Source organism: Lycorma delicatula, chromosome 10 (assembly GCF_047948215.1).
Source record: "Lycorma delicatula isolate Av1 chromosome 10, ASM4794821v1, whole genome shotgun sequence".
Lineage (NCBI taxonomy): Eukaryota > Metazoa > Arthropoda > Insecta > Hemiptera > Fulgoridae > Lycorma > Lycorma delicatula.
The window spans coordinates 26,953,525-26,979,214 of NC_134464.1; the positions used below are offsets into that span (position 1 = coordinate 26,953,525).

A 25,690-nucleotide genomic window follows, 5' to 3' on the forward strand; every position below is an offset into this window, starting at 1 on the left:
AACAATATCAATATGTTTATCAATATTGATAAACAATGTTTATCATGTAGAATTTCAGTGGACTTTAAGAGAATATGGAAGAACAATTTCTTTAGATTTAAAAGTGAGTTATTAAAAACTGTAAACATTTATGAAAAATGGGTTTTTAGAAAATTAAAAAAAATAGTATGAAGTATAAATTTGTTTACAATATACTGGTGAATGATTTATGTTTACTTTTTTTCTACAGCTAAAAAACAATCGTTTACAAAAACAACGTTTATCAACTGTCTGGCATTTATTAAAAGCAAGATCTGAAGATCCAAAAAATATTGATGGACAGGTGAATGTAATGACAGAATGTGTCAATGCACGTAAGTAGGCGTAATACTGAAAGCACTGTGATACCTTCTCCAATAATATTATACAGTTCATTATTATTATAATAGCTAATGTTCTGATCTTACCTGATTTGATGCTATTTTCTATTCTGTACTAATGTTTTAACTTCAACTTAGCCTCAGTTATCTGTTCTGTATGTTGCAACCCTTGCTCGTCTCATCAGTTTTTACTAATTTCTTAAAACACCTCTCTGTCATCAAATTTGCAAAACCTAGGTGTCTTAGTAAATGTTCATCCAACCTAGTTTGTCTTTTTAAAAGATTCTCCACAAATCTTTCTTTCTCCTGCTGATTATATTCCATTTGCTTACTTTTGTTGAATGTAGCTTGATTTGAATTCACATGAACCTTATAGTATTCCGACAAGTCTTGCTACTGCAATTTGTGCATCTAGTTTTACAAGTGACATTTTTTAATCTTTGTCTTTACAACAATTTTGATTTAATAAAGAATGACATATGACTTTCCAAGATCTCTTAAAATTATAATTTTTTATTTAATCGTTAATAGATTAAATTTATTTAAGTAAATTGGTTAAACTATCCCATTAGAGTACGTGTTAGTCAACATATCTCACTGTTACATTACTTTTTTTTAATATTGCTATTGTGTGCATTTATTTGTCAGTGGCTGTTTATAAAATGTACTCATTTTATTAGAAAAATGATCTATTAGATAACAAAACAGATTTTTCCTGCTTCTGAATTAATTAGTGTAAGAAATAAAATTGAATTAAAATTTGTATAATCAGATTATTGAAACCAATTATTTTTCTAAATAAAGTTTCTTCACGGAAAAAGAATAATTTTATTTTTCTTCTAATCTTTGAAGCTCTAATTTTAATTTTACTTAAAAAATAGTATTTATTTGAAATTATTTTTATCAGTAAACCAATGAGTTAAAAGCTTTCATGTAATACTTATATTTTCTTTATTTTTAACATCTTCCAGTAACAAATATCATTAACAAATTTTAAATAAAGAAAATAAGAATTAACTGAATTTCAAAATAATATTATGAAAAGAACTTAGCATATCACAAGAATGAAATAAATAAAAATGTTACATGTTAATTTCTAGGAATTACGATTGAAATATCTACCAAAGTCCAAATTTGTTCAGGACATATGAATAAGGTACTTGCAATTAATATGATTAATTCTCAACTTAAAATACTGAATAGGAAATTAAAAATCATAATGAAGAATTTGGTTAAGATTAATTGTAACATTGCATTTGGATTAAAAAGTAGCCTGCACTATTTTGCATAACTGCAACTCATTAGTATTTTATTCAGTCCAAGATATGTTTGTAATAGAAATACTAAAATGTAACTTGTACTTTTTTGTAAAATATTTCATTCAGATAGGCAAAAAGGTTTTTCAGTAACAAGGAGTGATAGCTTCTTTTTTTAAAAATATGAATGATATTTCTTCTAGAAATAAGAAATCTAAGGATGAAAAAGTAACACAGGACGCAGTTTATAAAATACAGTACTAAGAAATAAAGAATTCAACATCCACGTAATATTTATTGAAAGCAGTTCTATCAAAAATTTATAGTTCTACCTAACTTTTGTGTTCTGACAAAGATTTAAAATCATTTCATTCACCTTATTTTACTCAAAGATTTGAATGTATAAACTGCAACATGTATAAAAATTGCGAAACTTACTTACTATTTTATATCTTTCTAGTTGGTGATGGTGAAAACAGATGTAATACTGGTATCAAAGTATTACTTTGTGGATTTATCTCGAGTAAGTTTTCATAAATTTGTTGTATGTTATGTTTTACTAATATTTACTTGTTACTCATCTTAGTTTAAAGTAACATGCAGAGTGAATAAAATTATGAAACTTAAAATCAATTCAAAATTATTTTAATATTATAGAACATTATTGATGATTACAAGCTCATTTATACAATAAGGTATTTGCTTAGTTGTGATTTTTTATTCATTCATTTTACTTAACACTGTTATGTTGAAAATCCTTTTTCCATGGTAATAAAACTTCCAACTGGCATTTATAGATTCAGTGGTCATAAGCTAGTAAAAATGGCAACAACATGCAATGAACTGCACTTATGCACTAAGAAATGCAGTTTACCATTTTACCCAGGAGTCTTGATTATTATTTTCTTTTATCTCTCTCTTGGGAATAAGAATCCTGGATATTTGTATTACTTATACATCTGTATTCATCTTGTTACTTAATGTTTAATTTTAGGTAGATTTCATAAGAAAGCTACTATTGTAATGGGTACCATGATTCGACTTCTGTCAGTTCAAATGTTTATATATATATATATTTAACTTTCTTGTGGAGACAATAACTGCCGTAATTTTGCACCAATCATGTTCAAATTGATAACATAGAATATAACGACCCAAAATCTTGGTTGAGTTTGTTAATGGGCAAAATTGCACCATGGGGTTGGAAATGAGTTTTTTTGAAAAATAATATCGCTATAACTTTATTATTAAGTAAAATATTAAATTCATTTAAAGTACCTATTATTCTTTGGGCAAGGACCTAAAACTTATATAAGTAAAATTTTTTTTTGATATCACCAACCATTGGCCCAGGGGGTGGAAAAAATGGGGTTTCAAAGAAAAAAAATTCATACCTCCCTTAATAGGTACAGTATCAAATCAGTTGAAAGTGGTTGTTAGTCCGCTAAGCATTACCTAAAAATTTTGTCTGTAACAATTTTTGATATGACCAACTCTTACGACAAGGGCTGACCAAAATGTTGCTGGAATTGTAAGAAGATGGGGCTTGTCGTATGCTTTTTTTCACATGCAACCATTGTCATATTGAGTAAATTCGAAGTTTTTTTACTTTTAAAGTGGAAATCTTTTTTATTTATCTTTTTTTTTTTATCTTTTTCTTATCTTTTTTTACTGGCCTTGCATGCCAAAAGGGATTTTAAATGGATTTTAATTTTTAACTGCCAACTTTCATTCTATGTTTGGTTTAATTTTATTCTATTTATAAGCATGATGAAATGTGTTTAAAATCTAAAAAAGAATAACTCTTCCTAAATATATGAAATATTCCAACCAGAAGTTATTTTTAGAGTATTTTTAAGCAGCTCCATATAAAACCTGATGAACAAGCTGATATAAAATTTTAAATTGAACAATACTAACAACTGCATTATTTGTCCAGAAGAAATATTACAAACTGGCGACTTGGTTTATTCCTCTACACTTGTTATTAGTTGAATTTAGTGATTAAAGTTCGCTGGATTTAACCTTTAAATCCACTCTTAAAGTAAAACAGATATTTATAAAGAAAAATAATTTATTTACAAAATACAGGTATTTATACCAAAGATTCAATATTGATAAAATAATTAGTGTGCCAGTTGTTTCTTAATATGTATTAAATATGTATACCCAGGGTGCTGATCTCATATTCAGTTCCCAGCAAGGTTTGAAATTTTTTTACCATTGTTTCATCCTCATTATCATTTTCATTAAACAAATTTGTGTCGCTTGATTAATATTAATATATATTAAAATTAATAAATAAAATCAGATAATATTGTGAATGATGAAACAAGCTAAGGCAGATACAGAAATTGAACCAGTCATGTTCAGTATGTCAGGTCAATTCAATTGCTCTACTAAGTAGTCAGCTGAGCTACTGATGTACTGTTTCATTTGTATATGAATAATAAAGATGTGCAAAAAAGGTTTAAATTACATTTTCAATGCAGAAGAGTAATATCGCAAGACACTGATCCTAACCTGCATTGTTGTATGAAATATAAAACATTTAGTTAATATTGGTCTCTAAAATGTTAATACAGTATATATCTTATATTAGTTAATGTTAAAGGAATTTTGGGCCCCTATTGTTTTTTATTTTGGTTAATCATTACCACATTTTATTATGTAATGAATTATGTTTACAGCCAATATTACTGTTTTTATTATGGAACTGAATGAAGTAGTTTCAAACTTACTTGGAATAAAATTAATAACTGATTTTGTACTTTTAGTTTATGTATACAGATAGAACTAACAAATTTCAATAGAACTAACAGATTCCAACATCCAAATTTTAGAAAAAGTTTACAAAAGCAATTTTCTAAGTTTGAAAGTTGATGAACACAGAAGAAACATAAATTACAATTTAAAATTAAATTAAATTGAGCTAATTTTTTAATTTTCACATTATACAAGAATTTTGAAAGAGGGGATTAACAGGAGTTGAGTCTTTAGTTAACAGTATAATTTTTACTTTCCTAGATATAAAATTATACTTCACCACTATAAAGTATAATATTAAGGAAAGTATGCAATTGGGCCAAATTTTGCATTTTTTTATTTTTACAAATCTTGACATTTCCATGATCCTCCTTGTAAGAAAAAAATCACAATTCAACATTGAAAAAATTCTAGAAGGATGTATGTACATATGTATGTTGGCCTGTTTTATCTCCAGACTGGATGGACCAACTTGGTATGGTTACTGTATATGGTATTAATGCCATTAAAATTTTGTCACAACTGGCCAAGTGAGCACTTTATAGGTATCACATCTCCAAAGTTAGAACCGGTTAAGTAACTATGATACTTTATAGTTTTAGGTCTTAATCAAATCCCTATAACAGGGTTTGGGCAAAAAATCCCTTTTTTTGTCATTTTTGGAAACTCATTTTACTACTAAATAATGATTCCATTACATTAGTATGCCACATTGGTTATGTTTTTGGGCAATTTCATTCAGGGTTTGGGGTTAAAAGCTTCTTTTTTTTGCTTTTTTCCTGAATATAGGTTATTGATGTCATTTAATTTTGATTACAATTAGTCAAGGTGGTGGGGAGATATGGTCACAAGGGTCCCACATCTCAAAATTTTACTTAGTAGAAGAAATTTTTTACATATTTAATAATAATAGCTTTCTTATAGTAGTAAATAGTAGCCTTCTTATAGAAGAAGGCTTATTCATGTAAGGGTTTCTTAATGAAAAAGAGTAGATCCATATAAAGAAGAAAAGAACAGTTCATAAAAAAAAGCCAGCTCAGGTGTTTTTTGACCAGGTCTGTATCTAATTAAGTTCTTCTTTCTTATTAAGCCAAATTTATTTACTGCCTCCTCTTGTTTGATCATATCTGTATTTTTAAATCTTATCTATAAATTTGGTCAATATTTTAATTTTTTAGAATATTAGATAACACTGTGTAATCTATAATGTATTTAATGTGGTTGAGTTTTATTTAAATAACTTTTTTGATTCCAAACGTTCCTGAGCATATGACTATTAGTATCATATTGATGATAAGGTTTGTTGATAACAGATTTTACTTGCATATCCATTTGTGTGTGTGCTTTCTGTCTCTCATATGGGTGATTAATATTAATAGTGTATTTAATACAGCTAACCAATTAACGCCTGAATTAATTGTTTTGTTTATACTTTTTTTTATTATAAATATCCTTTCATTATGTTATTTTCCCTACAAAGATAGTCTGTATATTATTTATTGAAGCCGTGTGTAAAAATTAGTGCAAAAATAAATTGGATGCTGCTTGGTATCTCTTGGCACTTACATTGCCTTGCTGGTCATAAGCTGCAATTGCCATATCGCACCACTAGGCATTTTCATTGTCAACTCTTTCATCATGTGGCATTTTTATTCATTATTATAATATATTTTTTTTTATAACATTTTCTGCAATTCTCTTAAAAGATCTACAAGAGGATAAAATTTCCACATTTTCTCATTTGCAACAAAATCTTCATTGTTTACAGAGTGAATAAACTGATTTATTGACAGAAACCAATCTCTTCTCATTCACCCGTACACAAGTTCATTTCTCATATCAGAACTTGTTTCCCAGTATTGATATTTTTGTGGTGATGTATTGTAGCCAGACACAATTAGTATATTGAGAAATACTTTCATTTATTTCTTGGTGATGAAAGAATTCTGGTTATTTGTGAAAAGGGCGTAACGGTTAGTCTCATTTAGGACATCATCAAAAAATAATTTGAAAATATCATACAGAGACATTTCACAATATTTCGTAAAATTACATTGTGAAAAAACTATGTTGTGCCCTGATATGATAGTGTTTGTCCACATTCTTGAAACAGTTTTTTTTGTATTTATGTGCTGGTACTTTAGGCCTACTAGGAAGACAGAACGTTGAAGTAATACTTACATAATTATCCTCACTTGAGCAAGAACTGCTATCTGAATCATTATTGTTGACTAATAGGTGTGTTATCAAGTACAAAGCTGGTAGACTCATCGGCTTCAATTCTCCACAAATCAGAAAAAACTACTTCAGCTCCAACGAGTAGCTGAGGTTTGCTCAAGTTATTTATCGGTCCACCATTGGCTTCATCAACAAAATGTATCGTGGGATTAGGCAGTTCAATAAATATAGATTCTACAGGGGGAATAAGAACTTCATCTTCTAGTATCATCATTTCATTCATTTCAGAGACATAAAGATCTGCCATTGCAAATCTGTTTCCCACATACTATTTTGTAAAAAAAAAATCGATAATAAAAAAGTAATTTTGTGAATAATCTAGGAAAGATTTTCCCAGATGTTTTTAAATGGTGATGTTATGGTAGAAATATTTGAAAATTCAATTTATAAGGTGTATTGCTGTAGTCTTTTTTTTGTGTTATTAGACATAATAGCTATGTTAGCCATATCTAATTATCATTCTTATCTATGATAATTGAAAGACATAAAAGATCATTTGAAATAAATGTCTAAAAATAATTTTTAAAAACACTAAATTAACTAACAAAATCAACATTGGTTAAATTAGCAGTGCTTCTTGGCACCCACTATGTTTAGTTACAGTTAATAAAATAAGTAACCGGATTGTAAAACTAAACTCTCATATGATTTTTAGGATCACTAACTAAGGTAATAAGACATTTGGCAGAAAAAATTATAAGAAGTGACAAAGAAATTTCATTACTTACCTTGATGGATTTTCCATTATAACTGAAGTACAACACAAAGTCACCAAAATGAACCATATAGTCACATTAACTGGCGTATTCAAAATAGTAACAATTGTACCTTCTGTTAATAATCTTACAAAGCATTAAAATTGTATCTTATTAACAGCACCTCAGAGACTAAGACTTGTAGAGAATATAGAATTGCGAGTGCCATTTGGCACTCCTAGGTGTTAATAGGTTAATAGAATTTATTACTTACTTTTAACAGAAAGCAAGTAATCAAGAATTTTTTTTAAATTATTTAATGCCTATTTTACAAATAAATATGACATGTAATAAATTAAGAGTGTTATCTGTTTTACAGAAGTGAAATCAAAAAGTCCAACGGCTAATTATTTAACATGCCCGGATGGTCACATATATGTAAACAGCAAGACAACATGTATTGGAAAAACACTATTTGAAGATAATTTCAATGAATTTGATAATCAGAAATGGAGGAATACAATAAAAATATCAAGCCAAGAGGTACATTTACAATCACTTTTTATTCCTAATCAAAATTAGAGTTTCATTGTTTCAGTTGTTTTTAATTGATAGGTAACAATTAAATAGATGTATAACTTATGTTTATGAAATTACATTATTATTTATTATATGATTTAACTCACTTTATTAAATCATAAAAATTTAATCAGAGATAATTGCTTCTTTTTTTTTTAATGAGATTAAAAGCATGACATTGCTCAACGTCTTTATTAAGTGTCAGCAGTATGCTAATATTTTTCTAAAAGAAATCATCTACAAGACCTTCCCACTAAATTATTTCAAATATAATTAATGGCATTTCTTTATTTGAAATAATATTATTCTATCAGTGATGAGCTTTTAAATAATGTTAGTAAAAAAATGAATTTTCTGCATCTCCATTGAAGGTCCATGTAAATATGTGCTCAAATTATTTTCATTAAAACTTTTTCAATTGTTATTTATTTTGTATTTATTATTATTTCATATTCTAATATATTTTAAAATGTTAATATACCATTAATATTTAATATAACCATTCATATTTTTTTATCTTATAATTTTGTGATACTACTCCCAATCAAAAGTTTTACATGATTTAACTTGATCCATTCAGTCATATACTAGACAGTTCCCTTTTTTTATGAATAGAATACCATGTTTACATATTCCTGAAATGATCTTATGTATGTATTATTTTGCACTGACCAAAATAAAATGTTCATTTGTTTTATACATCCTCTGTGTTTTGATAAAAAAGCTTTACTCATCGTTTGTCGTTTGGTTTAACACTACAAAATTGCTTTTTTTATAGGATGAAGAATTTGTTGTGTATACTAATAAAAAAGAGAACTTCTATTTTTCTGATGGAAAGTTGTATATAAGACCAACATTGATGAATGACAGTGCAGTTACTTCTGGATCCCTAAATTTAAAAAAGTTAGTCTCTTTTATTTATATTATTTCATCTAAGTATTTTATTCAAAAGATTATCTAATCAAATTAGTGAAAAATTAATGAAAAATAAATTATTAAATAGAAACACTAAGGAACTGTTTACAACATAATTTGTTTCTGTATACACTGTTATCATTGATTCACTTACCAGAAAGTTTGAGATAATTGAATTATTTTAAATTGAAAAAGCTTGTGTGGGAAATGCTCTTATAAAGTGTATTATATATAATTGGATGCTTAAATAATACAACTCTAGGAAAATAATATTTTGTCAAAATTCAACAAAGTATTGTTGCTTTTGATCAGGTGTCAAATTCATGGGAACAAGTAAAGTATAATGATAAGATTGTTTTTTTAAACTGTATTCATTTGATTTACAGTGTATAAAAAGTTGGAAAAAGAATAAGTTTCATTCTTTTTTATAGTGTACCTTTTGCAACTTGGTAAAAAAATTGACAAATAAATACTTTTTCTACTCATGTTGAATAAATTGTTTGCTACCAAGTGAGTGAGGTCTACTGTTCATACAATTAATAGTTAAATTAACAATTTAAACAATTAACAATCAATTAATTATTTAAATAATTCTCATTTAGTGAGAATATTACAGCCTATATAATGTACTTTACAAGCATTGATTGTCTGCTATTGCAATGTAATTTTATGCAATCATTTACAATTTCCACCTAAAAAAGATAAAACATTGCAAGTAAATAAATAATAAAATATTTTCTTTATTTATGTTCAGTTGCACTGGTTATTATGGATCAGCAGAATGTAAAAGGACTGCAGAATCTTATAATATACTTCCTCCAGTGTTCTCAGCACAGATTACTTCAAAAATGTCTTTCAAGTATGGTATTATAGAAATTCGAGCAAAACTTCCTCAAGGAGACTGGATCATACCACGTTTGTATTCAATTCTGTTTTAGGAAATTATTACATTTTTTTAATGTATATGTAGAAGCAAAGTAATAAATTAAAATTAAAATAATGCTAATTTATTAAATACCAGCAGTACAGGTGAAAGAAAACTTTTAGTGTAAAAACAAGGGTGAAACAGATTCACACTAAAGTTTCAAACGAAATATTAATTTAGTAATTAAAGTAAAATATAGTTCAAAACGTATCATCTCCATAACAATTGTTTGTAGTTTAAGAGAGAAAGCTTACAGATTCCCATTGCATTGCCAAAGCAATTATATGGAGATATGGAGAAGCATAGCTAAGTGGAAAGGGAATCACAACCCATCAAAAAGTGCAACAAAAACCTATTGTGCACATCAAAGAATTTAACAAAAACCAGCATTAAAAACATGTAAGCTATGCATATATTATGTTTAGATTAATGCTGCTAATAAAAGATAAATTGAAGTGTTAATTCATAACAGAGATATCACACTAGAATTTTTTCTACGGAAATTAATAATATTATAAAAGTATATAATTCATGTATTTTTACAACTCTGCAAGTGTAATAATAATAATCACTGTTTTTAATATTATACTTTTTAGTAAGTAAAATTAATGGTACTTAAAAAGCTTACGTTCACTGAAAGAAATCTACATGCCATATCAGGTTGGCTGCCACATTGTTTAAGGAAATGCTCTCCTCAGGGGCTGCAAGAGAAAAACAAAAAATATTATCAATTAACTGTCATATATTGAGAATATATCAGTAAAAAATTTATATCATTTATCAAGGATTAAAAAAGAGGAGAGGATCATCTGTGATCCTCACAGCCTACAGGAAAAACATTTTCTTCATAGGCCCCATGTATTGCAGGTGATCCTCGCTTACATTGCTATTTCAGAATTCTTTGACTTTGACCTAATTTCCATAGTTGTCTTTACTTTTTAATTAGCTTTTGAATATGCTTAGAGAAACAAAATAAGCACATAAATTTTTCAAATTAACTTCGCATTGTTGTCATGAGGTTGAATTTTTTGGGCATGCTGACGATCATGAGCAGTTAACAATTCTGAATAACATAATACACATCTTCTTTTTATGTGTTTATTATGAATATCTCTGTTATTTATTGGTTGCAATATGTGTCCAAGTGCTGAGTTATTTTCTGAGTTATATACTCCTGGAGAGACTGTCTTATTACCATTTGTTATCAATTTTCGACATTAGTTGTTCTCTGAATTCTGTAACTTTTTATGATAAAATTAACCATGCATTAACAACTCATGTATTAAGTAAAAGTTCAAATGCCACTTTATGGTACATCTTATGGTTTGATGCACTGGTGACAAGTAGTTTGCCATTTGGTCTGAAATATCAATGCCTTGTTTACCTTAATTATATTGTATTATTGCAGCAGGTATACTCACATTTTCACCTTTCTCATTTACTCTTTCCGTTTCAACTTTCACTTAAGTATGCTGTGTATTAAGAAAGTAAACCTCACACTTATCTTTCCATTTGCATACAACTATACCATTTGATTTTTATTTTCCAATTACTTCTGTTTTAATTTTTTTCCTTCATTACATCTTGGGTAAGTGTTAAATATTTTTGCGTAACGTACCCAAATGTGTGTTTTTTATAACACTGACTTTGTTAGAGGCACAGAGCTGTAAAAATTGTTTGTACTATCACCGTATCTTCATTCAAATATTTTTTGGCAAGTTCAAGAACAACTTTTTTTGCCAGACCTTCATTTGTATTTTCTTCATAAATTAACATTTGCTTGTGTATCCTATCAGGTTGCATAGTTTGAATATTTTTACTCCTTATTTGTGAGTTTTGATTGGTAAATATTGTCTTCAAAAAATTTTTTTTTTGAAATAGGATCATGGATTCATCAACCCCAATCAGCCCCCCGAGTGTGTATCCCTTATCAAATCTTTGTTGCATCTTATTCACTAAGTCTTTTATTTGTACAATCTGTCATGTGTACATGCATTGTCTGCAAAATGTATAATTTGTAAAAGTAATTGAAAGCGATTTCTGCCCATTTCAGATGGTACAAGAGCATTTCTATACAGAACAGTAATATTCCAATAATCTGAAATTTTAGGATACTTAACATTGCTCATATAAATAATTATAACAAAAAAATTGTATGTAGACTGTATTCACGAAAACTAACTGTTTGAATCATATATTTAAAAAGAAACGAACAGAAAAATCACTTTAGCCGCACTAACACAAGTAGAAATAACAATGAAAAGGACAATTTTTACGTTGGTGTAGATGTAACTACAACTGCTGCATAGAGATGGCACTTGGATACAGATTTAGAACAGATTATTGCTGATAGGCTTATAATAATTACAATGCATTCTCAGCACGTCTAAAAAAGTGATGGTGAGTACATTTCAGTAATGTTTGAGGAACCAGTATGGATACTTATGGCCAGTACGAAATAACAGCCTGAGGATCGTATGTGCATCTCTAGCAGCCAACCTGATATATAATGAATGTTCTTTGGGAAGAAGTGTAGGGAGGTCTCTCAAATGTTTCTGTTTTGATTAGACTTAGTATGGAAGGTAATTTGATACTTTTGTGCACAATTATTGTTAAAAGTTTTAGACAGTTTAAAATTAAATAATGCAGAATTAGGAAAGAGTAGACAAACTAAAAGAAGTGGCACGTGAGTAAACATTCATAATGACCAATTTTTGTTTACAAAATCACAAAGGAACTCTCTAGAAAAGTTAAGTTTAAATTAGCCTAGTCAAGGGTAAACTAGGTGGCAGTAATTAAACTTGATATTTATAATATTTTAATTAACTTTTAAAAGCTTACGATTGTAACTTTTCAAATCAGGCACGCATATCAGTTAATGCCTGCTAGTTTATAACTATTATGCAATTACTGACCTTGACCTATAGAGTAACTTAAAGATATTTTGTATACACCTTTGCTTTTTCAATCCAAAATGATAATATAAAATAGTCCATATACTTTCAAACACAAAAATAATATGAGTCTGTGCCTTTATAATGAAAAAGTACCATAAAAAATACTAAATAAAATTTAAAAAAGTTGACAAATAATTCTGTGAGATCTAATTATTACAAGGCACTAAGTTTATGGTAATAAATAATCTCCACTTTGCCAAATTAACTTTTTCATACTAATAATATTAAGCAGTATACTTGTAATTTTCTTTTGATTAATTTTCCATAAATATCAGCCTTTAAAATGAGACAACTTTGAAAGCTGCAGAAAAACGAGTGATTATAATTAGGTTGAAAGAAAACCTAATTCATTATTAATTAATAATAATGATATTTATAAATTAATAATTTGTTACTCAACAATTATGTTTCAAAATTTTTTTTTATGATTTTATAACAAATATTAGATTTCATGATTGCTAAAGGTCGTAAAGCAGTTTTTTTGTTACAATTTGACCAGTGATAAAATCTAGGACCAATTACACTGTTTATCTGTTGTTCACAGACCCATGGTAGCTGCTTTAATTTTCTATTTACTGAGGTCATTCAGTACAACTGAGAGCTTAAAACAGCTCACGTCATTTTCATTGCTTGCTTGAATTAATTTCATTAAAAACACCCTTAAATTTAAAAATGTTATTCACATCAATTTTTTAGCTTATCAATGTGAAATTGATTTCATTATTTTTCTCTAAATGAGGTTTTATCAAAATAAGGAAGTTTTAAACCATTATTAGATATTTAGGGATAATATACACCCTTATCCCTGTTCTATAAATGATATTACTAGCTCTCATATCCAGTTTTTACCTGCAGGCTTGAAAAAAAACATTTTCCTTAATTTCATAATGCATTAGTAATTTTTAATTTTATTGTAAGAGTAGAAGGTATTTTGTTTTAAATAATTGTTTAATCCTACAGTCCAAAATATCATTTGAAGTATTTTTAACTATATTTTAGAACATTTAATGTAACCTGTAATTGAATGTGTATCTGTGTTTATAACTTTTTATTGGTTTAAAAAATATTCCAAAATATTTTTATTCTTGGAGTTAAGCCACTATTAAATCAGCAGAATAAATAAGTTGTCTAGCAATTAAATAATAAATAAATAGAAACATCTGTTTTTTATATAACTTCTTTCTATTCGTGGTTGCTAGTTTCATCATGATGTAATTGTTTTCTTGTGTAAATATTAAATATTAATACATTATATTTGTATTCTAACAGTATCTTATTTCATTTATAATTTAAAATTTGCAAACCCAGCAGGAATGAAGTAGCACCTATTAATATATTAATATCTTCACAGTCCACATGTTATTCCATCTCACATCTTTCTCCAACACTTTCTATTGAAAAAAATCAGATAAATTCAAGGATAATTGTTTTGTGAGGGTGTAATAACTTATGAAGAAAATTTAAGTTTTACATGCTGTACTAATGCTGAGGAACTTAAGCAACATTTCTCAACTTTTCCAGTAAAAGTAGGTGCACCTTTTTTCTTATAGAAAACCAAGTAAGTTTTTAACACACAAACATATTTGTAAATCAAAAGCCTAGAAATTTTATACTATTAGTATACAATTATGATGTAATAGAAAATAAGAAATTTGATGAAATGTAATCAAATAAGTTTGTTTATTTATTGATAATTTCATTATTTAAACTTTCAATTTCTTCCAACAGAAATTTATCTAGAACCAAAAAATAAAGAATACGGACCAATTTTTAATTCTGGTAGAATGGTGATAATAAAAAATAATGGAAATAAACAGCTGACAACTGATAGTGGAGAAGATATCAGTTCAAAGAAGTTAAAAGCTGGGATTGTAATGGGTGTTGATTATAACATAAAAAATGACTTCAGTACACAATCTGTACCAAATTATTGGCAAAATGATTTTCATAATTTCACCTTAATCTGGAAACCAGGTACATCTATAATTCATCTTCATTTAATATTTAATTGAAGCGATATTTAATTAACGGCTTAACAATAGTAAAAAGATAAAAGTGTTAACTGAACAAGAGTCAAGACTGTTGTATAAATATTACACAGAATGAGTATTCTTAAAATTCCTATAAAATCAAATTAACCTATATAGAGGAAAAAAGAGCTTGTGTAAACTGTTATACCTTGGGATAATTAACATTGTGAGTTAATCCCAAGGTATAACCTGTTTCTGTATTATCCAGTTTAGCCCTCCACATATCATTTAGGACTTCAAGTAACGTAATTTAACTGTGCCATAATTTAATCCATTATTTCTTTGGGAGAAAATTCAAAACACCTTTTGTGGAAATACGGTTCCAACACATGCAATTGATTAAACATTGTCTTTGAAAACTTTTATCTGTTTCTTCCTTCAAATTTTCTCTTGGTCTTAGATAAAAATTATAAATAAAACATGTTTTATGATCTATATAAATTAGTATTTGAAATGTGTAAGTTGTAAAAGTTGAATAGAAAACTTAACCAGTTAAAACTTTACAAAATATGTATCCTAACAGACCTATACATTGGTGTATTCGATTCAAATATCAACAGACTTCTCATGTTTTCATTATATATGTTTTAATCTAAAAGTACAGTTTTCCAAATATGTATGAGTTTTTCAAAAGAAAAAAATAATTTTGAATAAAACAGGATTATGAAAAGGAGAGATTTAATATATTGATCTAGCTAATAGAAAAAATAAAATTAAGTTTGGTTTCACTAAATTAAAGTAGTTTAAAGTTTTATTTATCTCACAAAACATTTTTTTTTAGGTACATCAGCAAAATCTACAAATAGTATACTTAATTGTTACTGAAAATTTATTTATATAGAAAAATGAAAACATTTATATAAATATTCTGTAAATTAAAACCAGGAATATAAACCAGTCAAATATTTTGATGGCATCATCAGTAGGTAGAAGAGAATTAGGGAAAGTAAATAACCATAAAAATAAAAGGAAATAACTACTGATAATAAAAAAAGTATATATATTATTTATAAATGAAAAACAAGCACTCTCAAAAAATTGTAGTATTTTAAGTTGTGTATGCATAATAAAACTGAATCTGACTATAGACTGAAAACTTTGCAACTCTGTTAACTTCCTCAGAAAATAACCCTTGACCGCCCCCCTCTCATGTGAGACAATGACTCCAAAATTCTGTAATATTATCAACATGCTTCTAATTTATTTACAAGTTAACCATACCAAATTTTTAAGATTTTTGATCCTGTAAATCCCAGGTTATTAACCAGATGCCAAATTACATACGTGCATGCACAAACAGAAATTATAGTTTATACTATATCATAATAAAAAGTTATTTAAATAACAATTTAATAACAAAAAGACAATTTAATAACAAAAAGACAATTTAAATAACTTCCCACTTGGATTGGCTAGTATGCTCTTTATATAGAATACAATAAAATAAAAATTTATATCAAGAAAAATAGAGGTACTGTTAACTCTCAATTATGTTAGAAATGTTTATCAAATTTTTTAAGTCTTTTAGACTAACTGCTACGCCCATTAGCTATTAATAAATTCCAACAGTAGGTGTTCTTGATGATATACAGGAACCTGTTTACTAAATGTAATTATGGCTATTTACAATTTGTTTTATTAAAAATATCCTTCATGTTTTAGAATACTATTATGTAATATGTTCCAGATATTGTAAAGCCATCAGGATGCCTATCCTTAACTTAGTGTCCTTACCCAGAGGAACTTTCATAGAAATATCTTTTATCTTGAACAAAATTTAGGCAATATAAAATGTTTATTTAAAAACTATCAAACAAATTTCTGATAATTTTGAGTCCAAAATGACTGTTGGATGAGGTTTTTTGTTATTTATTATTACTCAACAGTGTCTTTAACAGTATAACAGTATCAAAATCATTATTCAGCTATGATCATTAAACAACTGAAAGCCACCACATAATTTCAAAGCTTGTGCAGTGGAAATATGAAATTAAAATTTTGTAGCATATGAAAAATGGTATGCCTGACCGGGATTTTAACCTGGGACCTCTGGTTAGAAGGTCGAAATACTACCAATCAGCCATGGAGGTTGGCATCTAGCTATTAATTTTTAAAAGTTTTTTCATTTTCTGTTTATGATTTAGTGAAATGTAGTTGATAATTCTAAAAGTTATAGAAATCATAATAATATTGTAAATCATGATGATATTGTAAAAGAAAACTTTTAAAAAGTGTAAAAAAATTACTATTGGGATAGAAAACTTTATTTTATTGATATTGAACTTTTTTCCAGAAAGCATTTCATTTATTGTTGATGGGAACATAATTAAAGAAATAAATACAAATATTAACCTTCAGCAACCAATATACGAGTACCTTCAATTTAGTAAACAGGAAATCGATTCAACATGGCCAAATGCATCTTATCTTGCTCCATTTGATAAGGATGTAAGTTATAATAACAAAACCATATTCTTTTCCTTCTGTCTGTTATATTTATTTTTTCTGTGTTTTTGTTTGTGAAGTTGTTGGCAATGAGATTAATTTTATTAATATAAAATGCAACTATACTTTATTATGATATACTTTTGCAATTATGAATAATGAAATTTTATATTAATTTTTTTTTTTTTTAAATTACTTTAAAACATTTTCAATCATCTTTGTGACTATCCATAGGGACTGGTGCTACTGTCAAATAAAATAAATATATGTTTTTGTGCAAACATTTATATTGTGTTTGCACAAGAACATACAACACTGTACCAAAAGGAATTACACAAATCAAATCCAGCATGCTTTATACTAATAAACAGTTTACTTTTCAAAAAAAGGAGGTTCTCACTTTAACGTGAACAGTTATTTTTTTTTTTAATTTATTTGTAAACCTTACTTTTTACCAAATTACGTATTACCAGTTTTATTATTATATCATGAGGAATAAAAACATTTCTTATTTACTTAGGTGAATGAAATCTTTTCACAACCTTTACAGAGAAACTACAAAAAAAGTAATAATTTTTAAATGATAGATATAGTAATTATATCATTGCTTATTATATACAAGCTTATGAATTCTGATGGAAATATGCTTGCAGCATTCCAGTGAAGCCTAAATTTGTATAACACATGTCTCAATCTTCAATCAACTAATGACATAAGTCTCCAAAGGTACATGTTTGTATACAATGATAATGTGATTATTTTTCTCAAATAGAACGTGGTGAATCATTGATATCTAGAAAGACAGATTCAGTACAGGATCTAAGAATACTTTTATTTAAGATAAAAAAATAGTACTATATAAGTAATCTCTTTTACAGTTTCATATAACATTTGGTGTCGCAGTTGGAGGAGTAAGGGAATTTCCAGATAATTCAACCACACAAAATAACCATAAAAAGCCATGGATAAATTATGGTACTGCTAAGGTAAGATAAATAAACCACAAACCAGTAAAAATAGCATAGACCCTTAACTTATTTTGGTAAATGATTAATTCTAAACATTGCCTCAAAATATGTATCTGGGTATGTGAAATGGAAAATTTGTTTAGTATTAAAAAAAAATAGTATCAACCATGATCGATGCTCAAACCTGGGACCTTCTGAATGAAATGTTCAGATGTTAATACAATGCCACATAAGACAGAGGAATGGTAAAATTATCTAAAACTTATAGTAATCGCCTATATTTTTGATGACTTTTAATTACAAAATATTTTTCTTCAGATTCATTTCAATAACACATCCATCCCCTAAAAAAAAATAAAAATATAAAGAATACTGAGTGCTTAGTTTTTTAAAATCACAATTCAGCATCATTAAACAAAATATCAACAGTGGTTGACAGAATCAGAATTTAGCCCAGTTGTTCTTTGATATTTTGTCAGGTTGTTTATTATTTTAACCCTCAAATCATCAGCAGTTATTATTTGTGACGACATTCATTGTTCAACTGACTTTGCTAATAAACTGGATTTGCTGCATTGCATTATAATATTAATATTTTATTCGTACTCTCATCTTAAAAGTATTTGTATGGTTTTATATTAATCCAATCAACCCAAGTACAGAATTAATAAAATAAAATAGGTAGGACATCTACCTTATTCCATAATCAAAGCAAGAACACTTTTGCGAGTACCTCGCATCATCAGTTGCTGTATAATTTTTCAAATCTTTTGTTGCAATTTACTCATTAAAATTAAATTGAAAATTAAAATTGTTAGAAGATCCTTTCCCATTAAATCAAAACGGAAATAAAATCTATTTTTTTTTTATTCAAAATTTTAAATTGTAAATTAAAATTAAAAACTGCATATTTACAAAATATGAAGTCATTAATAAAGAAATTAAATTAAAAGTCAAAATTAAAATTAATAATAAAAATCCAATTTAGGCATATGCGGTTTCCACCAGATCTTGACATTTTTACATCTAAGGAATAAAAAACTGGATGAAAATTTTCTGGATGTTTGTATGTACCTGTGTGTTTGGTGTTTCACACCTTATTTCTCCAGAACTACAGTACCAATTTTGATCAAACTTGGTCAGACTACTTCTGTATATGGGGCACTAATGCCATTAAATTTTCAACTTAAAAAGTCAAAGGGGTGAGGCTGTAGAGCAAGGTCACCCTCAGTATCTCAAAATTTCATCTATTAAGATCTTATTTTTCTTGGCATATTTGTTAACAGTTAAAAAATAATATTTATAAAAATTATGTTTTTCAAAATTGCACCTCCATTTCAAAACATTCTTTAGACTAGTGGCTGGGTGTACTGTGTCAATAGTACTTCTTGTCATCACAAGGACCGCTAGTGTAGCACTGACTTACAGCTGTACAAAAAATATTATATTTAAATAAAATTATAAGTTGTATGTGGAAGCTGTGAATTAGAAAAAAGTTGTGTGACAGGAAAGTCCTACAACTGTGTTGTCAGTTATTTCTCCTTTTGCATTCTTTGTAAAGATGCTTTTTGAATGGATTTCTTGATTGTGTGCTTTTTGTGTAGTTTACAGCTGCATTTTAAAACATTATTGTTAAATGTAACTTTTCAAAATGATTTCCTAATATTAAAAGATTGCAATATTTTTTTTTTTTAAGTATAGTTTCAGGTTATTTTGAACATAATATTCAATTTTGTAAATTTTGATATTGCATATTTCATGCAGTAAATCACATTTATATTAAATTAAAACTAACAATATAATTTAGGATAGGTTTACAACCCTATTCAACTTTGTTATTTTTTCGGTATAATTTTAAATGTTTTAGTGAATATGTTAAGTATGTCCAAGTTTGTAATAATAAGAGATAAATATTTTGTGGGTAATTTTTCCAGATACAGGACAAATATTTATAAACAAAAAATAAAGGGGTATATTGTTAACAATTTCTTTTATTTCATGCCAAGAAGCATTTCAACTGGTCTTCAGTTAAGGGAACTGTTGAAAAGTGTTTTTACTTAGAAACAAACACTGCTACGCCAATCAATCAGGTAACATTTCAAAACCATACCATGATGATTATATGTATGACTAATAAAAGTTTAACTATCCTAAAGTCATTGAAAAAAAACACTGTCAAATAATTGATCTATGGCATGCCACTTATCAATCATTAATCACCATATTTTTTTAACACTTACAGCATACATTTATCATGAGAATTCAATAGATTATTTTATTTTAATAAATAGATTATAAGACTTCACGGTTTCAGCAAGATGTGGCTACTTGCCGCACAAAATAATCTCTAAAGGCTTGTGGTTTGCTGTCTTCTATTCTTTCTTCAGCAGATATTTTTTTCTGGGGCCATATAAAGGGACTTATTGCTTAAAAATAATGCCCTCATACTTCTCAGGAAATGAAAACAGTTTCAAGTGGTAGCACTGCTAGGAAGAACATAATTCAAATAGAGTTGCTGAAAGAAGAGAAAAAATAAAGGCTTGCTCTAATGAAAATTATGGGCATTTACTTCAATTTAATATAATTTTAATAAATTAATTGCATGTTTTACCCTTAAATTAACTATTTTTTTGAATCCAAATTTAAAAAAAAAAAATGTTTTAAGAACAAGTCTATTAAAGGCTTTTTTCAAGCTTAAGAACTGTAATTTAAAAATAATTTTATATAAGTGATTTTATATAAATATTTAACTGTTTATTTACTAGTATTTATCATTGATTTTTCTTTTTATGATCCAGTACCTACTTAATTTCTGGCAGGACAGAGAAAACTGGTATCAGACTTGGAATGAAGAAGAATCAGCACTACAAATTGATCACGTAAAAGTAACCGCATTACCGTAGACTAACAATTTTAACAGTCGTTTAATAGATACTATTACAAGTTGTTAAGAGTAGAATTAATAAAGATTTTGCAAAAACAGAACATATTGTTAAAAAAAACATCTGGATAGCCATTCATGCTATTTATTACACATTGAGGAGATTACTATTGCTGCTGCTCCTTTCACCTATCAAACACAGAAAAATGATCACATCTAAAATTTAAGGTCTGAATTACATATTTAAACAAAAGTAATTTTCTTACAAATTAAACAAGTACAGGCGGCACAACCAATCTTGATGCTTGGTGCCATGGCAGCGATGGCCGCAATTCAAATCATACTGTTATCCTTTTAGTACAACATTTATTTACTTCATTACATAACAGCAAATTAACCTTCATAAGATGTATTGTGGTGTTAATATTGGATTGCAGAACACAATTTTTTGAAATTTTAATCATCTTAATGTATAATGTATGAGAATATTTTGAAAATTATTACAGTTTTGTCAAATTTAACTGGCTCACTGAAAAATTGTTTAATATCTATCCATTTTCTCTGAAAAAAAATGTTATTATGCATTTTTCAAAATTGTAAATGTGACAAGAATTACAGAAGAGAAGATATAAAATGGTATAATTTGCAAATCAAAATGTATTACATTCGCTGAGTGCTTGTATACAATTTTATTTTCAAAAGTTAGTGCAAAATGATTAAATACACTTAATAATGGAATAGGAAATTACAGCAGAAACTAATTACTTTTAAATGTTAGGACAAAATTAAACATGGTTAACGCTATCTACTTTGCATTATCATTTTTAAGGTTACTGTCATCAAAATCATCACTGTCACTTTCTTTATCTTCTTGTAAAGAAATAATAAATGATTCCTTAGTATTGTCAATAATGTGTTTTTATCGCATATATTCAGCTTCTATTTCCTTTACTTTATCACAATACACCTTTCAATTTTCTTCATTCATGTTGGGCACTTTATTTTCACACAGTCTTTGAATATCTTTGATATTAAAAGTTAGATTATGACTTGCTACATATCCTTTAACTTCTGACCAAACAATCTCTAAACAATTTAAATCTGGATGGTATGGATGTAGTCAGGGAATGTTATGCCCTTGTTTTTGTAAGACTTTTCCCTGTGTGCTTTTACCGAGTCTACAATGGTGGTTTCAGCCGTAAAAAAGATAATGTTAGCAGAGGAAGAATGAGGAACAAAATGCTTCTGCAACCATTTTATCATAATGTTATTGATTTTTCTTAAATAGGAGATTGGTAATTTTTCTAAAACAGCTTTCCAATAGGGTGCACTGTCAGAAATTACAACAGAATTATCGGAAAGGTTTGAACATCTCTTCTGTTCATTTTAAGTTTTCTTCCACTTTCATTTGACCTCTGTAATCGCCACAACTTTTTAAACCTGCTTTCCATGTTAGTAAGGAGTTTGGTATAAAACCCATTTCTTCTCCGGTATGTGCAATAGTAAGGAAATTTCAGCCTTTCACCTGAATCACTACACTACAATTTATTAATGTGGAAAGTTAATATATATGACTTGTCAAGGTACACTAACGGCCTGTTTTCACTTTTAAATTTTTTTATAGAAGTCAGATACTGAATATGCTTAAACATTATGTCATGTATCTTAGTGAAACTTTTCTGTTAATTTCAGTTTTTCTCCACCTAAAACCCAATTCTTTTATTATTTTTCTCAAACTTGTCTCGTTTCCGTAATAACCAATGGCAGCTTTAAGCGCTAACATTATCTTTTCACAATTGGCAGTTATTTATGAATTTCATGAAATCTGTTTATAGTCCATCTCACCACACACTTATCAAAGAGGGTTTGTATTTTATTTGAGTAGAGAAAGAAGTCTCTGCCAGATATTTGGCTAATTTTCCTAGCAACCGCTTTTTCTCTTTTTTCACTTATTGAACTTTGATTGCAACACCCTGCATGCAGCTGCTGTTCTGTCTTCACATTTTTAATGTTATCAGGTGTTTTCTTTCATACACACTGTTTATTATTTCTTGCGGCTGCTGTTTAAATATTTTTATTTTTTTACAGTAGATTTAAGTTCACTCATAATTATAAAACAATAAAAATACACAACTGATTATAAAATGTGATTACTTTTCTCAATCAAAACTCGAATAAAAAGAACAGAATTTACACAAATGTGCTTACAGGATCAACAAATACATGACAGTTAATTGGATTCAAGCATTCAATAATACAGGCTTACGGGTAATTATTTTTACACTGGCCTGGCTGTATTTGTAAACTATGAGCTAATAGCAAACAGTATAGCTGTTTCTTGATATGATTCTAAAAAAGGTTATTCATTTCCTGAGTTACAATTGGTTTGTCTGCGTTTATTTTTGGAATTAATAAATTCACGATAGATTATAAACCTTATTTATATATGACAGACAATTATAATGTTAGTTAATTTACCATTTTTCTTCTGATGTACTTGTTTAATAGGCCTACATTCTTATAACATTTAAAAATATACCATAATATTTATTTTAATGGCAAAACACTTGATTTATCAAGTAAGAACAGCAGAATTAGAAAATATTTTTAAATATTCCATAATACCACCCAGTAACATAAAATAATAAGTTGTATTTACAAAATAACAATTTACTTCTGCACGTGAAAACTGAATGTTTTCAGTATGCATAATAGGCATTGTACTAACTCGTAGTCTAAACTTCAAGATTCATTGCGGCAGGTATACCATTATGAATAAATCAGCAGCCATATTTTCTGACTTGCAAAAACACTGCTTGCAATAATATATCAAACCATGCACTAAAAAAACTCTTGTTTTTATACATTTGTACGTTTAAAGCTATGTAAGAAATGAAGAACACAGAGATTTTGTTTTATTTTAATGTTAATTTATAAGTTTTCTTTATTTTGTTTTAATGAAGATCTCTGTTTACAACTGCTTTCATAAATCTGCATTTTTATAACTTAAAGGTTACTTAATATTTATTGAATAAATGTATGTTTTATAAAGTATATAACTTTTCATTTATTGAAAAATCTTTTTTTCCTCGATAATATAATCTGGATGGTGCAGAGAAGTATCCTTGAGATTTTAAAAACTGAATACAAATTAATTTTGTCTGAACTTTTCTTTTGAACTTAAACAATTCCAAAACCAACTACACTGTTCATAAATGCTAATTTATCGTATCTCTCTCATTAATTAACTTTTGTGTTTTAAATTACACAATTTCTTTTTTAATTAAAAATTAACATGGTATAGTTAGTTTTTACTTTAACTAATAAGATGAAATTCACCTGTTCTGCCACAATTCTTAATTTCAATAATGATATTACACCTTATGTCATCAAGTACATCTGTTTTTTTCAAATGATAAAGGATATTAAGAAAAATGCAAGTAAAAAGAATAGAATGTATTTTTAAGCTTTTAATATTTGGATTTCAGTTATAACAATTTTTTTTTTCTTTGTTATTATGCACCTTGATGCATTTGGTTTATTTGAGAATGAATTTTTTTGTAGCAAGATCATATAAGTCTCCAACCTGCTCTCTTAACGTAACACTATACCTTGAATTTTATTTCATATAGTTTTTCCTGGATATTTTGTTGTAAATACTTGTGATAGTACTTGAAAAATCACCTTGTAAACTGAAAACAGTTACTTGGTGTAAGATTTAGGATGTATGTGAATCATCAATCAAAATTAAAGGGTCTGTGGATACATATATATATTATTATTAGCTAATTATATCATATAAAACTTATTCAGCCACTCCACAAGGTACAGAATAAAAAAAAAATTAATTTAAATAAATTAATATTTAATATTGTACATAAACCTCCAAAACATATAAATTATGGAATTTAAACTTGCTATATTAGTTTCCAGTAATCAGTTTTCCTGATATCCTGCATCTTCAGTTTGTATTTCATTATAACTACATTAAAATATAATTTGTAATTTTATTTTAAATTAGTTTTCTATTTTGTAATTTTGAATTGTATAATGAAAATATATGTAAATTTTGCTGTTCTTTTGGAATACCGCAAAAACAATTGTTGGAAGTTAATTTGGTAAGTTGAACTTAAAATTAAAATGTTACATAACTTCATTACTAAAACATGTTTCTTAAAGTCTTTTATCTCAATGTTTAATGTTTTAATGAAACTGATAGGTTTTTTATGTGATTTTAATAATTTATCTTTGAAAGAATACTAGGTTTCATACAGTGCAATTTTGATACTGATCCTACTAAAATGGTTTATTAAATTTAATTTGTTAGTTTATTACATTATTTGACACTTATTGGTTTGTAAAAATTGGTTTGTTTTAAAAATCCTCAAAATTTTATATTATACAATTAAGATATGTTCAATAAACATTTTTCATAATTTTGAACTACACCACTGAAAAAGTGCTGTGGAGGTGGTGACATTAATCTTCTAATATTTTTGGATAATATATTGCCAAAACAATATGATTTTATTTTCATGATCATAACATTTCTGTGTGCTCTATGCCTTCACCTAACTGGTTTGTTTCTTTGGGTTTTTAACATTTTCTTTGGGTTGGTTAAGATTCTCACAACTACAGGGTGTCCCATATAAAGCGCAACTCATCAATCACTCATC

At 27.4% G+C, this 25,690-nt stretch overlaps 1 protein-coding gene across 2 annotated transcripts in view; it reads left to right on the forward strand.

The window, feature by feature from the left end:
• LOC142331078 (beta-1,3-glucan-binding protein-like) overlaps positions 1-24,065 on the forward strand; it is a 42,209-nt gene extending 18,144 nt beyond the window's left edge. Inside the window, exons 5-13 of one of the 2 annotated variants that reach the window (XM_075376739.1) lie at positions 230-353; positions 2,076-2,138; positions 7,694-7,857; positions 8,672-8,796; positions 9,563-9,723; positions 14,419-14,664; positions 17,014-17,168; positions 18,044-18,151; positions 20,932-24,065. In XM_075376739.1, coding sequence (XP_075232854.1) covers positions 230-353; positions 2,076-2,138; positions 7,694-7,857; positions 8,672-8,796; positions 9,563-9,723; positions 14,419-14,664; positions 17,014-17,168; positions 18,044-18,151; positions 20,932-21,036 — 1,251 coding nt within the window. In that variant the 3' untranslated portion in view covers positions 21,037-24,065. Of the gene's footprint in view, positions 1-229; positions 354-2,075; positions 2,139-7,693; positions 7,858-8,671; positions 8,797-9,562; positions 9,724-14,418; positions 14,665-15,501; positions 15,795-17,013; positions 17,169-18,043; positions 18,152-20,931 lie in introns of those variants that run through there. The other variant, XM_075376740.1, reaches the window with a different exon arrangement.
• The last annotated feature ends 1,625 nt before the right edge of the window (positions 24,066-25,690 follow it).